Source organism: Leptodactylus fuscus, chromosome 1 (assembly GCF_031893055.1).
Source record: "Leptodactylus fuscus isolate aLepFus1 chromosome 1, aLepFus1.hap2, whole genome shotgun sequence".
NCBI lineage: Eukaryota > Metazoa > Chordata > Amphibia > Anura > Leptodactylidae > Leptodactylus > Leptodactylus fuscus.
Genome location: NC_134265.1, coordinates 156,565,247 through 156,581,026, shown reverse-complemented (window position 1 = coordinate 156,581,026; position 15,780 = coordinate 156,565,247). Strand labels below are relative to the sequence as shown.

The window sequence follows — 15,780 nt, the reverse complement described above, 5'->3', positions numbered from 1 at the left end:
GTGCTTTTGGTCTGATGAGTCCAAATTTGAGATCTTTGGTTCCAACCACCGTGTCTTTGGTGAACGGATAGACTCTACATGCCTGGTTCCCACCGTGAAGCATGGAGGAGGAGGTGTGATGGTGTGGGGGTGCTTTGCTGGTGACACTGTTGGGGATTTATTCAAAATTGAAGGCATACTGAACCAGCATGGCTACCACAGCATCTTACAGCGGCATGCTATTCCATCCGGTTTGCGTTTAGTTGGACCATCATTTATTTTTCTACAGGACAATGACCTCAAACACACCTCTAGGCTGTGTAAGGGCTATTTAAAGAGGACCTTTCACCGATTTGGGCACAAGCAGTTCTATATACTGCTGGAAAGCTGACAGTGTGCTGAATTCAGCACATTGTTGGCTTTCCTGATCTGTGCCCTGGGTAAAGAGCTATTGGTCCCGATACCATAGCTCTTTACAGTCAGAAGGGTTTTGCTGACAGCCAGTCAGGAACGCCCTTCCTCACAGCAGCGCCTATCGTGCTGTACAGTGTGAGCAGGAGGAACACCCCCACCCTCTGTTCACAGTGCTCGTCCATAGACAAGTATTATCAGGAGGGGAGGGGGGCGTTCCTCCCCGTTCACACAGCACAGCGTGATAGGCGCTGCTGTGGAGAAGGACGTACCTGACTGACTGTCAGAAACGCCCTTCTGAGTGTAAAGAGCTACGGTATCGGGACCGATAGCTCTTTACCCAGGGCACAGATCAGGAAAGCCGACAGTGTGCTGAATTCAGCGCACTGTCGGCTTTCCAGCAGTATATAGAACTGCCTGTGCCCAAATTGGTGAAAGTTCCTCTTTAACCAAGAAGGAGAGTGATGGGGTGCTACGCCAGATGACCAGACCTGAACCCAATCGAGATGGCTTGGGGTGAGCTGGACCGCAGAGTGAAGGCAAAAGGGCCAACAAGTGCTAAGCATCTCTGGGAACTCCTTCAAGACTGTTGGAAGACCATTTCAGGTGACTACCTCTTGAAGCTCATCAAGAAAATACCAAGAGTGTGCAAAGCAGTAATCAAAGCAAAAGGTGGCTACTTTGAAGAACCTAGAATATAAGACATATTTTTAGTTGTTTCACACTTTTTGTTAAGTATATAATTCCACATGTGTTAATTCATAGTTTTGATACCTTCAGTGTGAATCATAGTCGTGAAAATACAGAAAACTCTTTGAATGAGGTGGTGTGTCCAAACTTTTAGTCTGTACTGCATGTCTAAGCTCCCAGGGTTCAATTGAAGGCAACAAGACTGTACTCATTAACGTATTTCTTTGTGTCTTGTTCATTAACCTGTGTAGGAGCCTGAGCTAATTCAGTGTGAATGACATTGAATGTAAGGCCATTTTCTCCTCATTAGAAAATTACAAAGTCGCAGTTTTTTTTTTTCAAAATTGCTGGGATTTTATTTGCCTCAGGCTTATGAATTGCAACCAAAGACATTGTGCAAAGAAAGCAAAGATTAAGTACACTTTAAGGAAAAAAGCTGATTATCCACATTGATAACAAAGGTCAATTTTAAAGAAAGAAAAATTGGGTAAGGGAGAAATAAAGCGTTGAATTAGACTATATATAGTTTGCAACAATTAACAAGTTAAACCAAACTTCTTCATAACAAATAGAAATTGTAATAAAAATGAATTACATTAGCCATATACTTTATTATGTTTTCAACAATCTTGTGTTTAAACTGCTCTAATGTAAGGGAAAAACGGCAAAGTGAAGAGATGAAGGGAAAAATTATGGAAAGTAACTACTGCATGTTAACTCCTTAAGAGCCAGCTGAGCCACAGCATGCAAAACAATAAATTGCAGGCCCCTCCAGCGCCAAAGGGTTAAACAGTACTTGAAAGTTGCATATATGTATCACAATTATTAAAAATAAAATACTGAACCACAGCAACATAAAAACTGCTAAAATAAAATTGCCTGACGAAAAATAAAATAACCAGTTACTTCTATTAAATTTATCCCAGTTCTCGTTGCTACAAAATATTGTTTTCAGATTTGCACCACTGCTAGCTGCGCCATAGTCTAGCAAACCAGGCGCAAGGAAACCAATCTCAAATGAAAGTCAACCCACAGAAATTATACTACTGATCCACAGTTTTCCATCAAAAAAGAAAAAAAAATATTACTTGTTTCATATTGGAGGCCATTTGGCTTCAATATGTTACAAAATCTGTGTCTATGTGTGTGCGTTTTTGTTTGTTTCTTTTTTTTTTTTTACACGATGAGATCATATATGCCTGGCACTAACCTAATGTCACCTCTAGATGATGAATACAGAAACATTCCCATTGTGTATTTTTTCTTTTTTAGAAAAAACATGAATTGGATGAGTGAAAATTAGAAAATGAAGAATTCTGTCCATAAAACTGTTTTCATGTGAATCACTCGTCATCACTTCCACTTCCTTCCGACTGATCCTAGGCAAAAGAAAATGAACATAAATTATTGTAAAAGGAATTCTATTAAAACAACAAAAGCTCAAAAAACACAGAGGCAATATGTATGATACTTGTCTGCATTAGCACTGTAGCCATTAGTGTGCTAGTACATCATGTCAGATACTCCCATGTAGACAGAGACCAACAGGGAGCAGGTGTATATATACTCTTAACATGTTCACCACAAGTTACATATAAACTGTATTAAACCTAAATTTAATGTGGCATTTCAACTCACATTTTCATCTTGATCTTCGTCACTGTCATAGTCGCTGACAACTGGTTTGGCTTTGCCACGCCCTTGACGTTTCTTTCCCTTTCCTTTTTCTCGATTCTTTTCATCCTTTTTATTCAGCTTGATTTTAACTTTCACAGATTTAGCTAAAACAGAAAAAAGAAGCGGTAAAATGAATTATTAAAAATAAGAGAATGAATAAGGCTATGTTCACACTGGTGAATTCCGCCTGAAATCAGCCTCCATTCATTTCAATAGGAGGCAGATGCTTATCAATCAGCCAGTGGAAAAATATACCGTATATACTCGAGTATAAGCCGAATTTTTCAGCCCAGTTTTTGTGCTGAAAAAGCCCCCCTCGGCTTATACTCGAGTCAGCAAAAATTTTTTTTTTTTTTTTTTTTAGGGAGGGTGGGTCTATGATCAGCCACAATATTAATGTATAGAATCTCCCATAAAATAGTGCAAAAGAAAAAAAAAAAAAAAGAAGATTTTAAAAACATAAAAGTTCTAAAACACTCCTTTTCCTAGAATACATACAAAAGTAGAAAATGACTGTGAGACACATACACATTATCCCTGTGTCTGACAGTGCCCGGTCTACTGAATATAGGGGATCTGCAGTGCTCCTGTTCCGTCGGGAAGGGGTTAATAGGAGCACTGCAGATCCCCTATATTCAGCCAGACTGAATTCCAAGTGGGGGGAAGAAAAAACCCAGTCCTCAAGCTCAGGGAAGGGGCAGACAGACAACCAAAACACCCCCTCCCCTTTCCCAGCAACTTCTGCACCCAAAAACTCCGACCATTTTAATTTTTGAAATTTTCCAGTAGCTGCTGCATTTCCCCTCCTAGGCTTATACTCGAGTCAATAAGTTTTCCCAGTTTTTTGTGGTAAAATTAGGGGGGGTCGGCTTATACTCGAGTATATACGGTAAGTGTTCTCCTCAGTCTTCAGGCGGATTATAATAGATGTCACCCACTGAGGTGAATGGGAGGTAGAAAAACACCACCTGGCTGGAGCAAAAACTGTATATTCCACTGCAGTATTTTGTCAAGTGGAAAAATTCAGTTTTAACTTTGTGAAGCTGAATTTTCCAGCTATTAAAAATTCAGTGTTGTGAACATACCCTAAAAGCACTATTCTGCCTGTAATAATTTGTATGTGTGCAAGAGCAGTAACACCAGTTTTGGTAATTTTAAGGCTATGTTCACACCTTCATCAGAGTGTCTATTTGAACTCCATCACAGTGTGCGACGAATATCGTTGGATGAAAAAGTGCTGCAAGTCTGACTTTTTGTTTTGCTGGCTTCAGCTTCAAAAATGGACACCTGATGGATCTCATTATAGTTAATAGGATCCGTTGGGCGTGATCGGTGTTCGCTAGTCCGCTACATTAGCAGGATGCGTGTCCATTGTTTTGGCCCTCTGACGGACCAGAACCAACAGACATAGACATAGCGATGCAGAGGTGAACATAGCATAAGACTTCTTTATTTTCCCATCTACAAGATGTATCTGGAGCTGGTAGTTCTCGGAGCTGGTGGGTTGAAACATACAGTGTGCAGTAAATGGCAGCTAGAGGATGAATCTGCTCTATACCTCCCCCTTACTCAGAAGCAACCCCATGACCATGCTGCTCATATAGAGCAGAAGTAGAGTAGTATTAACCTGTACTAAGCAAAGTATTCTGGGTAGTGATAGAAAGATTCCAACCCTGCAATAATATCATACTAAAGGCCTATAGAGTTTTATGATCAGTAACATAATGAGCCGATCAGTGCTTGCTGTAGACTGCCGGATGCAAAGCACATCGTTCCCCCTGTGCCTTCATTGTTTGCCAATAGTAAACAGGGCAATGTGCTGTCAATGAGCAAAGACCTTTTGTCCATGTGAGATCAAGCGATCAAGAGATCAAGCCCAATGAACTAGTAAATGTTTATTCAAAGCACTATTAGACAAGCTGATTATCAGGAACAAGCATTTGTACCCAATAATTGCCTATTAGAGATGAGTGAGTACTGTTTGAAACTCTAGTTTCGAATAGTACTCACTCATCTCTATATGCCTATAAGATCTCTGGGCCAAATACAGCCCTAAAGCTTTTTTTTTTTTTTTTTTTTTTTACTCCTGCACATTCTATTCACACCTCTCCCCTCTCTCCATAGACTTGTGCAACCTGAGTCATGTAACCTGCAGTCTATCTTGAGATGCATAGAATAAGTTTAACTGTGAAAATCGCTGATCTATCAAAAGGTGGAGGAACAAGAAAATAGCTTGAGAACAGGAGAAAGAGACATTTCTTTCTGGTAAGATATATTAAAAAGTTCTTATAGTCACCTGAACTATTAATTTATGCAAAGTTTGTAAAAGAAAAAGAAAAAAAACAAGCAAAAAAAAAAAAACCAAACAAAAACCCAGTGCCTATTTACCTTTGTTGATGGGTTTTATGTAGCTCGAGAAGATAGGTTTTAGATTAGAACTGTGAATACTGCTTCACCTTTTTGGTTTATCATGGGATTTTTGATGCCCCTTTGGGCAATTTGTAAATGCATAACTAAATTAACACCCAATTTTTAATACCTTACTTCACTAATTGACTAATTCAATTACAGTAAATCAAAGCAATACCCTTATTCCAGCTCAGCACTGTACTATTAAAATAAAGTTATGAATTTTGGAAGGCTGAGACTGAAAACATAAAAAAAAAAGTTGCCAAGCGTAACATACAATCTATCCTGCGTCTTTAAAGGGGTTGTCCCATCACAAGGATCCTATCTATACTGCTGGTTAATGTGGATGTAAGACTTTTCCTAAATACACTGCTTCAGCAAAACTGCTTTGTTTGTCCACTATCTTATCTTACTATCTTACTTTATTCAATTCTTTGTGGCCACAGCCCTGACTTAGCTGCTCATGAGTCAAGTGATGTATCTGCTGCTCTCAGGGGGGAGGGAGGAGGGGATAAGTGCAGGGGAGCGAGCCTGTGTATCTAGCTATTCCTAGGTCTACACCATGTGACCTAGCTTCCTGCTATCAGATAGGGGAGGGGAGCTGCTTTCATTTCTTCTGTAACTCCCAGTTATCAGGCTAGCTAATTCAATTGTGTTCATTATGGCAGAGACAGGCAGTCTCTGTATGTAACACAGAATGGAGTTGCTGCTACCTGTAATTCATAGTCCAATATGGGTGGGTGGAGCTACACACGGATTTGGGGGTGGAGCTAAACGGCAGGTTGCATGTGAAACCCCGCCCACCAAATGATGCAAAAAACCAGGAAGAAAGAAGATTTTACAGCAGTGAGACTGGCGAGTATGCGACGTGGGAATAACCCTTTAAGGTGTTAAAGGGGCTACACCACAGGATAGAAGATTATAAGACTGCTTTATTTTTGAAGACCCTCATTACTACTGCTCTACTGAAAGTTCCAGCAACTGGGCCCCCAAAGATCATTTATGACATATCCTGTAAATGCAGTAGGTGACATCCCCCTTTAAAAATGCATGTCAATTTGATAAATGCATTCAGGTAAAAAACTAGTAGATTTTGAGGAAGGGTGGACCTCACAACTGCATCTTTTAATGTCCTTTTAAGGACTCACTGCTATCCTCTTAAACAGATGTTCTTAGAGTGTCACTGTCAGCAGTAAAATTGGTCATGTTTTTGCCAGGAACATGAAAGATGCATGTAATTCTGAAACAATTGGAACACACACAAAAAAAAGGCAAATTGGACATAATTTCACACAAAACTACAAAATTGGTCGGACAAAATTGTTGGCACCTTTTCAAAATTGTAGGTAAATAATAGAGATGAGCGAGTACTGTTCGGATCAGCCGATCCGAACAGCACGCTCGCATAAAAATTAATGGACGCAGCTGGCACGCGGGGGGTTAAGTGGCCGTCCGGCGTCAAAGCGGAAGTACCAGGTGCCTCCATTCATTTCTATGGTGCATGCTGTTCGGATCGGCTGATCCGAACAGTACTCGCTCATCTCTAGTAAATAACTTTGTTTCAAGCATTTGATGTCCGTTCAAAGTCAACTGTGGCAAATAACAGGTGTGGGCAATATAAAAATTATACCTGAAATCAGATAAAAAGGAGAAACCTTGACACTGTGTGCCTGTGTGTGCCACACTAAAGGCTCGTTCACATCTGCGCCCAGGTGACCGTTCTGCAGGTTTCTGTTTCCTGCATAAAACAGAGGCAGGATACGGAAACCTGCAGGAGTCTTTCTCACCCATTCATTTGAATGGGTGAGAAAGCTGTCCGGCCGTGAGCGGTGGTGAGTGTTTTATGCTCTCCGCCGCGAAACCGGGTTTTTTAATCCGGACACAGAGTCGGACATGCAGTACTCTGTGTCCGGATTAAAAAAAAAACGGTTTAGCGGCGGAGAGCATAAAACGCTCACCGCCGGACCCGGTCTGTGGTTTCCGTCTTCTTGCATGCAGAAGACAGAAACCACAGAACGGAGACCAGAACGCAGGTGTGAACCTAGCGTAAGCATGGAGAACAGAAAGAGAAGACGAGAACTGTCTGAGGACTTGAAAACCAAAACTGCAGAAAAAATCTCAATGTTACATTACAAGGCCATCTCCAGAGATCTTGATGTACCTTTGTTCATGCTGTGCAACATCAAAAAGTTTACTACTCATAACACTGTAGCTAATCTCCCTGGACGTGGACGGAAGAGAAAAACTGATGAACGTTTGCAATGCAGGATAGTCTCGATGGTGAATAAGCAGCCCCAATTAAGTTCCAAAGTTATTCAAGCTGTCCTGCAGGCATAGACTGCACCAGTATCTGCTCCAGCTATCCTTTGGAGGGTGCCAGTGATTTTGTCCAGTCCATTTTTTTTTTTAAAGTTTTATGTGAAACTGTAAAATTTTTGGCTTTTTTCTTTGCGCTGTTCCAATACAAAGGAAATAAACATGTGTTTAACAAAGCCTGTGTCATTGCCATAATTTTCTGGGAGAAATATTTCAGGAGCAATATACAGTGGGTGGGGGGCAATAATGAGCGCTGCTGTCCCCAAGCTCTGACACCTTACAATAAGCGGAAGCAGGGATCGACAATCATCCCTGCTGTCTATGCAAGAGCCCTCATGTGTGAAGGCAGCAGGGATGATCACCAATCCCTGCTGCCGCTAGTGCAAAGTATCAGGGCTTTGAGACAGCGGACGAGAGATGATGATTTCTTCCAGATACTGTCCAAATGAAAGAGCCAGGAGACAGTGGTCCGGACAGCTGAGGTCTGGGTTAAGCCCCTCCCTGTGGTGCCACACTTCTGTTTCCCACAAAACCATGCCCATTTGTCAAAAACAGTTTGGTCTCAAACCAGAAGAGCCAAAATGCAATACATTTTGTTACATTTTCTGCCAAGGTTGAATCCTATTAAGTCAATACACTATATGGAGAAAAGTATTCAGAAACATCTCTGAGTCATTGAATTCAGGCAAATGGCACTGCCAACATCCAGCCATGCAGTCTTTCTATACAAACATTTGTGAAAGAATGGGTCATTCTAAATAGCTCACTAAATTCTAGTGTAGTACTGCAATAAGATGCCACCATTGCATGAAGTTGGTTGGTAAAAAATTCTTCCTAGATATTCCAGGATCAACTGTGAGTGATACCCTGTTTCCCCGAAAATAAGTCATCCCCCGAAAGCAAGACATAGCAGAGGTTTTGTTGAATTGCCCAATATAAGGCACCCCCGAAAGTAAGACATCCCCCAATAATAATAATCGTTACGCTGAAAAACGCTGCTGCGATACGTTATATCTACTGTTCCTGCTGCTGTAGGATGAGCTGGGAGATGCCCGCTGAGCGTACACTACAGTAAGCATTGTATGCGGGGGGGGGGGTCCCACTCTCCCAGCTCATCCCACAGCAGCAGCAACAGTGGATACAACGTATGGTATCACAGCAGCGGCAGCAGCCAGCTCTCCTGTGCACACAGAGCACCGCACAGAGCGTTCCGCTGGCTGTAATGTTTTTCTTCATACAGTCTTTGAGCAGCAAGCATATCTCAGCGTAGCGCAGTGGTGGCAGCAGCACACAAAAATAAAATAAGACATCCCTTGCAAATAAGAGCATATCTTTAGGACCAAAATTTAATATAAGACACTGTGTTATCTTCGGGGAAACACAGTATCATTGAAAAGTGTATGTATTTACAAACCTACAGCAACTATGCCTCTGAGTGGGGTTGTAGAGTTAGGAGGCGCAGAGTGTGTACAAGTCACCTGTGCTCTGCAGACTCCTGGATGGAGTGATGTAACACACCCTACCGGACTCTGGAGCAGTGGAATAATGTTCTCTGGAGAGACCAATCACACTTTTTCATCTGACAGTCTGATGGACTCTGGTTTTAGTGAATATCAGGAGAATGATACTTGCCTGACTGCATTTTGCCAACTATAAAGTTTGGAGGAGCAAGAATAATTCTGTGGGGTTGTTTTTCAGGAGTTGGCCTAGGCCCCTTAATTCCAGTGAAGGGAATTCTTAAGGCTTTAGCATATTGAAACATTTTGGACAATTGTATGCTTTGAACTTTGTAGGAACAGTTTGGGGAAGGCCCTTTTGTGTTCCAGCATGAATGTGCCCCAGTGCACAAAGCAAAGTCCACAAAAGCATCTTTGGGAGAGTTTGGTTTTTAAAAACCTAACTGACTGCACAGATCTTCGCTCAACCCCATCAAACACATTTTGGATGAACAAAAATGGAAATTGTGAGTTCAGTCCCTTTAATCCAATATCCGTGTCTGACCTTACATATACTCTACTGGATGAATGGGCAAAGATTTCCATCCATAGAAAGCCTTGTAAAACAATAAAAGATTCAAAGGGGAGGGACCAACTTCATGTTAATGCCTATAGATTTAGAATGGGATGTCATAAACGCTTCTGTAAGTGTAACTTGTAGGTACCCCAATACTTTTGTCTATATAACTGTATATGAGGCTTTTGGTGACTGAGAAACTGAATTAACAGGATCCTCCTACAATGTTGTAGGCTATTTGTATTCATTTAACAAAGTTCTAAATTTTTGCTTCACTTTCAAGGTTTTCACACATGAGCAGCTGCAGGCAGTGTGGTCACATGTATCCAGACATTGCACTGACTACAATATTTCCATGGACATTCTTCAATGATAAAAAAGAACCATTTTAATTTTGAGGAAAAAGGCTTGAAAAAGCGCTGTTTGCGCAAAATGGTTGTTGCCTTTTTTTCTTTGCCTTGGTGTAACGTCGTTCTCTCCCTATGTTTTTAAAGAATGTGGAATAAAGAAATTCTTTTAGGAAAAACTGCCTTGGTGAGTGCCCCCATTTTTCTTTTTTTGTATAATTTTGAGGAATGTTCATCTAATTTAGACAAGCTTGCCTGGCTATATTGAAATGTATTAAAGGGTTTTCCAGGATAAACTAAGAATAAAACCCTAAACTAAACCCCCTCCCCTACATAGGAAGCTGCAAAGCAGGAACCTAACACCAATAAACAAACGCAGAGAATGCCAAGCAGCTGCCAATGACACCCAGAAATCACTCCAAACACTGCTAAAGGTATATGGGTGTAGATATTAATCCATTACTAGCACTATCACGCCTTTATTTAAAAAAAAAAAAAAAAAAAAAAAAAAAAAAAAAAAAAAAGATTTTCTGCCCGGAAAACCCCTTTAGGCTAAAGCACCACGGGAGGTCCCGCAGCCAAGAAGCGCTGCTGGAAAAACCACAGCGGCAATGCATCGCAGTTCTTCCTGCAGAGCTGTAAACAGAAAGTTTGCAGAGTTTTCTTCCGCAGACTTTCTGTTACAATTATATCTATGGGGAAACCGCTAGAGTTCCTGTAGATCTAATTGACATGCTGCGATAGCCAAAACAGTGCCAGTTTTGGAAATCGTGGCATGTCCACACCGTGATTTTTACGACAAAGTGGGTATGGGATTCGCTAGAATCCCATCCACTTTGCACTTACTGTAAAACGCCACAATTTTTCCCATGGGGCCGTGGGGCCCCGGCCTTAAGCATATTAAAAAGGTTGAAATGGCAGCATGATACTAGTAAAATAATACATAGGGTTACTATGTTGTTCTATAACAACAAAAAAGACTGTGAGGTGGAGACTTAAAGTCATTGATTCACATAAAAAAACCTAGAAATACTGTGCAAGTAAAGAAATGCATTAAGTGGAAAATATGTGAAGCATATTATATATGAACAGAGACTTCCAGGGTGCTTCTGCAAATGCCTGCCCTCCTTGGGTCACTGGAAACTTGATTGATCACTCATAGCAGTACAACTGCTGCTAAGAGCCACTCACTTTTTTTTTTTTTTTTTTTTTGCTGGGGCACCAAAAATGGATAGTTTCTTTCAACACTTACATGGCATATTATGATATAAAAATATAAAGAAAATATAAATTTCCTGTTATCTGAAAACCAGAGTTCTGCTGAAATTCTACTGAAGGTTTCTTTTTTTTTTTTTTTTTGCAGGACAAATTGCATTTCCTAATGGTGTAATTTAATATTTAGAACAATGTACTGCTAAATTGGAGGGGCAATAAAAACCTGAGAACAAGGTGAAATTAGAAATATTAAAAAAACAAAACAAAAACCTACAGCTGACCCATTAACTTTTGAAGTTTGCTTTTCCAGCGTTACTTTGCAGTAAAAGTGACATGTTGCCTGTATTCTGTAGATCATTAAGTTGGAGACTCAGCATTTATGACACCCACTCAGCATCTTGGAACTCTGAACCCCATTCTAAGGGGATAGCAGGTGCAGGTTCTATAAGTGAAAACCCCTTCAAGAGCCTCAATGGGAAGATTACAGGGCTCCTCAGGGTTAAGACACTGAGCAACAGAAGTATTTTCAGAGTATTCTTTGCTTTGGCTCCCTCTCCTGAAGCAGCATGATCACAATGAGTGTGTTAAAGCAGAATTCAAAATCAGGCATGCTTTGCATTTATGAGATCTAAATCACCAAAAGTGTTTTTTTTTCCACAAATGGGTATACCTGCTTCACCATATCTTGGTAATGTTCCAAAAGTTAAACACGGATGTAAATTTATCAAGCATAACGTAGAATGAATAGTATAACCTGTACTGAATTCCCTATAGCACATATCATTTCTTTGAAGCTTGATAAAAGGTAGCTCCCTGTTAGCAGAACTATACAGACTGCTGTTCCTCTAGTGAAATGTAAAATATTAAAGGGATACCTTCAGATTCTGATTCATCATCTTCCTCCTCATCTTCCTCTTCATTGCTGTCGTCTTCACTCTCATCTTCCTTTGCAATTTTTTGTCTTGCACTCTTGAAGACTGATTGTAGGACAATAGAATCTTCATAGATCTAATAAAACAAGGCGGATCAGGACATATCCAGGAACAAGGTAAACAACTGTACTGTGTAACTTAGATATTATAGACAAATGATTAAAAGGGGTTGTCCCATGAAAAGCATCCCATCTATACTGCTAGTTTATGTGCATTTAAGACTTTTCCTAAATACATTGCTTTATTAAAACTGCTTTGTTTGGCTGCTATCTTAATTCATTCACTTCATTGTTTACATGTGTTTCTATGACCACGGGCCCCAGATCACGGGCTTAACTGTTCAGTCCCCAAGTGACGTAGCTGCCTGCTCTCAGGGGGGGAGGAATGGGCTGAGTGCTGGGAGCAGCTCTGAGCTGTGTATGTCTCTGCCACAGACAAGCAACGGAGCTCCTCAGATAGGGGAGGTGGAGGTGAGAGCTCTGGGATTTCTGAGCTCTTATCTCCTGCTCTTCCACTTATCAGCCGGTTTAATTGAATTTGGCTGATAAGGGTTGAGATAGGAAGTCTGATACCTCTGTATGTATTACAAACTGACTCAAATCCAGCTCTGCTACATCAGCCTCTACATAAGCTTCATACTGTGGTAATTCATTTACAACCAATCCCTCATTACTGACTGCAAACATAGCAGATAGCAGAGCAAGTGAAACCCCGCCCACCAATGTGCCGAGAAAACCAGGAAGTGGTTGGTGAACAAGCGTGATGGGAATACCCCTTTAACATCTTTATGTTATATCCTAGTTGAAGAGAACTTATTTAAGAATAAAGCCAGCGCTTTTCAAATGTATGAAAGGATATTACCGTAAGTATAGAATCACTCAACCCTTTGTTCTTTAGTAACTTAAAGGAGCTGTCTAAGAATCCATATGTTTTGGATAAGTCATCAGTATCTGATCGGTGGGGTTCTGACACCTGATCTAAATAGTTGCTGCCAGAAGCTGTATACAGTGTATACAACTGGAGCAGAGCTACAGGCCCCCCAACACCACAACTACAGTATACAGCTCTGTAGCAGTGGTGTAGGGAAAACTGCAACCTAATTGATCAGAACAGGCTTCAGATGTCAGACCCGGGATCATATAATGATGACCTATTCAGAAAGGTCATCAGTATCCAAAACACATGGTGCTTTAGACAGCTCCTTTAAAGAATACCTAAACGTTCAAACATTTTATGATTATCTGACAGCATTTATGCCATCAAGAAATTCTGTAACATACTTAACAGATTTTCGCTCTTTTCTGTGAAATCCTGATCAGAATACCTCTTTTTGTTGCATCTGTGTTCGTCCCTAGTTTCCCTATTACCAGCAGAAATCCTGTTACAGCATCCCATTGGAAAATGAGTGGGAAGAGTTATGTAAAAAAGACTGAAGTTGTGGTTGGAGGGAGGGTGGTCACTTCAAAGGAACTCTCAGCATTATAAAATCTGGAACAGTGGTTTTGGTGTCATATGAAAGAGAAGGTTCTCAGTTTTAGTATGCCATGAAGATTGCAACCAAAGATATCACCTGTTGAAAACAGTCTGGATATGAAAGCTCCCATATCCCAACTGTTTTTTCAACTGGTGATGAATGTGGAAATAATATAGGTAGAAATGAGAATTTCCTTTTCTAGATGACATCAGGTTTTAGCGATTACCCAAATATCTTTGTATTATATAGGAGTCTGCCTTCATAAAAGAAAACAAGTAAGATGACTTCTGTTGGTAACAGAGAACGGGAAAAATAAAGAAGAGACAGAAAGTGTATTTTAGAGCAGGATTTTACAGAAAAGATTTAAAAACCTGTAAAAGTTATTAACGTCGCAAGCATTGTTTGAAAACCAAAAGTTGCTTGAAATTTAGTTATAATCAACACATGTAGAAAATACACACAAAAAACAAGCAAAAAAACCAAAACAAAACCCCAACTCATTCCTTAATATCCTCTTCAACGTGGTTAGCCTCTTGTCAATTTACAATCAAAACTAATAAGTTATATAAGAGTTCAATGACTAATTTCAATGAGTGCCCTTCAGTGGTACAACAATAGAAACAAGCATTTACACCAGGGGTCCTCAAACTTTTCAAACACGGGGCCAGTTCACTGTCCCTCAAAACACTGGAGGGCCGAAATATTTCGCCTCAGGCGGCAAAAAGGCTAGGTTCACCCCTGCTCCTCAGTATGCCCCCACCCCACAGTATTATATACTCCTCAGTACCCCCCCCCCCCCACTGTATTATATACTCCTCAGTAACCCCCCCACTGTATTATATGCCTATCAGTACCCCCCACCCCACCGTATTATATACTCCTCAGTACCCCCCCCACTGTATTATATACTCCTCAGTACCCCCCCCCCACTGTATTATATACTCCTCAGTACCCCCCCCCCACTGTATTATATACTCCTCAGTACCCCCCACTGTATTATATACTCCTCAGTAACCCCCCACTGTATTATATGCTCATCAGTACCCCCCCCCTGTATTATATGCTCATCAGTACCCCCCCTCACTGTATTATATGCTCATCAATACCCCCCCACTGTATTATATGCTCATCAGTACCCCCCCACCCCACTGTATTATATACTCCTCAGTACCCCCCCACTGTATTATATGCTCATCAGTACCCTCCCCCCACTGTATTATATGCTCATCAGTACACCCCCTGTATTATATGCTCATCACTACCCCCCCTCACTGTATTATATGCTCATCAATACCCCCCCACTGTATTATATGCTCATCAGTACCCTCCCCCCACTGTATTATATGCTCATCAGTACACCCCCTGTATTATATGCTCATCACTACCCCCCCCCCTCACTGTATTATATGCTCATCAATACCCCCCCACTGTATTATATGCTCATCAGTACCCTTCACCCACTGTATTATATGCTCATCAATACCCCCCCACTGTATTATATGCTCATCAGTACCCTCCACCCACTGTATTATATGCTCATCAATACCCCCCGTATTATATGCTCATCACTACCCCCCCCCCCTCACTGTATTATATGCTCATCAATACCCCCCCACTGTATTATATGCTCATCAGTACCCTCCACCCACTGTATTATATGCTCATCAATACCCGCCCTGTATTATATGCTCATCAGTACCCTCCCCCCCCCTGTATTATATGCTCATCAATACCCCCCCTGTATTATATGCTCATCAGTACAATCACACCCACACTGTCATACTTACCCATGAAGAGCCGTCGCGGTGCGTCCTCCTCCTTCCAGACTGCCGGAGCGATGGCGTCATCGCGCCTGCGTCGGGGGCAGAGGTCACTCTCTGCCATCAGTGTAGGCCGCGGTCGGGCGACCCCTGACAGCTTTAATTTGTTTGTGCAAATGCACATACAACTGAAAGCGGTGATCCGCTCACTAATGGGGAATCGGATTCCCAGTTAGTGAGCGATCCAGGCGACAGCGCGGGCCACATGCGGCGGGCCGGATAAATGTCCTCGGCGGGCCGCATGTGGCCCGCGGGCTATAGTTTGAGGACCGCTGATTTACACTGTAGTTTCTGTGCTGATAGACACAGGTTGTGGTCAATAGGTAGTAAATACATCATCATCGGTTGACAAAAAAAACAAAAAAAAAAACAAAAACAAACCTGTGATCCTTCTAGATTAAACGTCTGTGCATTGTGGCACAACAACATGACATCCTTTTCCAGGTCACTTATACTTCTGTATTTATGATTACGAATCCTTTCCTATATATTCAGAA

The 15,780-nt window shown here is 41.3% G+C and overlaps 1 protein-coding gene across 7 annotated transcripts in view; it reads right to left on the bottom strand.

Moving 5' to 3' along the window:
- Positions 1-1,403: 1,403 nt before the first annotated feature.
- Positions 1,404-15,780, bottom strand: part of SMARCA2 (SWI/SNF related BAF chromatin remodeling complex subunit ATPase 2) — a 196,968-nt gene continuing 182,591 nt past the window's right edge. For 6 of the 7 annotated variants that reach the window (XM_075278718.1, XM_075278726.1, XM_075278710.1 and 3 more), the window contains 4 exons: positions 15,665-15,766; positions 11,933-12,065; positions 2,719-2,861; positions 1,405-2,459 (listed from right to left, as the gene is read on the bottom strand). In XM_075278718.1, the coding sequence (XP_075134819.1) occupies positions 2,424-2,459; positions 2,719-2,861; positions 11,933-12,065; positions 15,665-15,766 (414 nt within the window). In that variant the 3' untranslated portion in view covers positions 1,405-2,423. Of the gene's footprint in view, positions 2,460-2,718; positions 2,862-11,932; positions 12,066-15,664; positions 15,767-15,780 lie in introns of all 7 variants that reach the window. The other variant, XM_075278750.1, reaches the window with a different exon arrangement.